This window comes from Helobdella robusta, assembly GCF_000326865.2.
Source record: "Helobdella robusta unplaced genomic scaffold HELROscaffold_288, whole genome shotgun sequence".
Taxonomy (NCBI): Eukaryota; Metazoa; Annelida; class Clitellata; order Rhynchobdellida; family Glossiphoniidae; genus Helobdella; species Helobdella robusta.
In genome coordinates this window covers 21-1,964 of record NW_008704468.1, presented here as the reverse complement: position 1 = coordinate 1,964, position 1,944 = coordinate 21, and the positions used below count along the sequence as shown (strand labels likewise).

Here is a 1,944-nt window from a genome sequence, read left to right as displayed (position 1 = left end):
CATTATTAGTAATTATAGTTATAATAATTGCGTTGTCCAAATTTCCTTCAAGTATAGAGAAGAATCGGATATAGAGAAGCTATTGAATTTCGGTTACATCATTTACCAGTTATTCGTTATATATTGATATTATTATTGTTTTATTATTATTATTATTATTATTATTACAATCCAGACCACATTAATATTCATGAGATAAAGTCGGCCGGCCAGTCGAGTGAGTACCTGGTCTTCGTTTCATTGGCCGCTATTTATAGAGACAACAAAGCCATCGTAAGTGGGGATGAATTTTATGATTTTTTGATATTTATTATTATTATTATCGTCATTATTTTATTATTATCATTATTATTATTATTAATATTATTATTATTGTTATTATCATTATTAATATTATTATTATCATTGTTATTATTATTATTTTTGTAAATGACGTCATTATAACTCGTCAGCCAATAGGAAGGGTTCACGTTGGTGGTAAGACATCGTGGGCGGCGCTTGATAGGAGCATTAAAACCTTATTGGACGTTAGTTATAAGCATAATAATAATAATAATAATAATAACAATGCTTATTATTATTATCGTTATTATTATTATTATTATTATTATTATTATTGTTATTATTATTATTATGATACAATAGGATCATATCAATGAGATGGGACTTGGTGAAGATATCTCTGGAAAGTGTATCGGCGTGTATCAAGTCGGGGAGATTGAGAGGAAGATAGGTTGGAGGAATGAATGAATGAATGAGTGAGTGAGTGAGTGAGTGAGTGAGTGAGTGAGTGAATGAGTGAGTGAGTGAATGAGTGAGTGAATGAATGAATGAATGAATGAACGAACGAACGAACGAATGAAAGAACGAACGAACGAACGAATGAATGAATGAATGAATGAATAATTATTATTCTTTATTATAATTATTAATATTATCATTTTATTATTAATAGGTTTTGACCAGCCGGAGTTATTACCCTGTGGTTATTTGATCGGCGATAATACAACTATTAACATTACGCTCTGTTAGTTGCGCTTTTTGTTGTTGTTGTTGTTGATGTTGTTGTTGTTGTTGTTGTTGATGTTGATGCTGTTGATGTTGTTTTTGTTGATGTAGTTGTTGTTGATGTTGTTGATTTTGTTGTTGATGTTGTTGTTGTTGATGTTGTTGTTGTTGCTGTTGTTGTTGCTGCTGCAAACATTAGTTAAAAGTTAGGGCAATCATCAATAATTTCATCGTCACAAACATCATCATCATCGTCATCATTATCTTCACCATCATCATCACCATCACAATCATCACCATCACCACCAGCCCCATCCGACAGATACGGAGTGTTTAACGAACTGGCATACTCAACATTATTGCCCTCTTTCAAATTAGTTCAATGCTTAGACTACCTTCATTCGCACGGACACGTTATCATAAGAGGGTACCGAAATTCCGGGAAAAAGTTCCTCGCTGAGAAATTAGCTAGATGTTTACTGAGGTTAGTTTAGTTTGATATTAGCAGTAGCAGAAAGGTAATAAAGTAGTAGTAATAGTTTGTAGTAGTAGCAGCAGTAGCTGCAACAGCAGCAGAAAAGTTACTGGCAGTAGTAGTAGTAGTAGTAGTGTAGTAGTAGGAGAAGTAGTAGTAGTAGTAGTAGTAGTAGTAGGAGAAGTAGTAGTATTAGTAGTGGTAGTAACAGTAGTGGTAGTAGTAGTGGTAGTAGTAGTATTAGTAGTGGTAGTAACAGTAGTGGTAGTAGTAGTGGTAGTAGTAGTGGTAGTAGTAGTAGTAGTAGTATTAGTAGTGGTAGTAACAGTAGTGGTAGTAGTAGTGGTAGTAGTAGTAGTAGTAGTAACAGTAGTGGTAGTAGTAGTGGTAGTAGTAGTGGTAGTAGTAGTAGTAGTAGTATTAGTAGTAGTATTAGTAGTGGTAGTAACAGTAGTGGTAGT

General features: G+C 33.2%; 1 protein-coding gene across 1 annotated transcript in view; it reads left to right on the top strand.

Annotated features, from left to right (window-relative positions):
- The window catches only part of HELRODRAFT_184305 (hypothetical protein), a gene marked incomplete at both ends in the record, with an annotated part of 4,906 nt that extends 3,404 nt beyond the window's left edge, over positions 1–1,502 (top strand). Inside the window, 4 exons of the mRNA XM_009020699.1 lie at positions 176–273; positions 453–527; positions 646–733; positions 1,318–1,502. Coding sequence (XP_009018947.1) covers positions 176–273; positions 453–527; positions 646–733; positions 1,318–1,502 — 446 coding nt within the window. The remainder of the gene's footprint in view (positions 1–175; positions 274–452; positions 528–645; positions 734–1,317) is intronic.
- Positions 1,503–1,944: the final 442 nt, after the last annotated feature.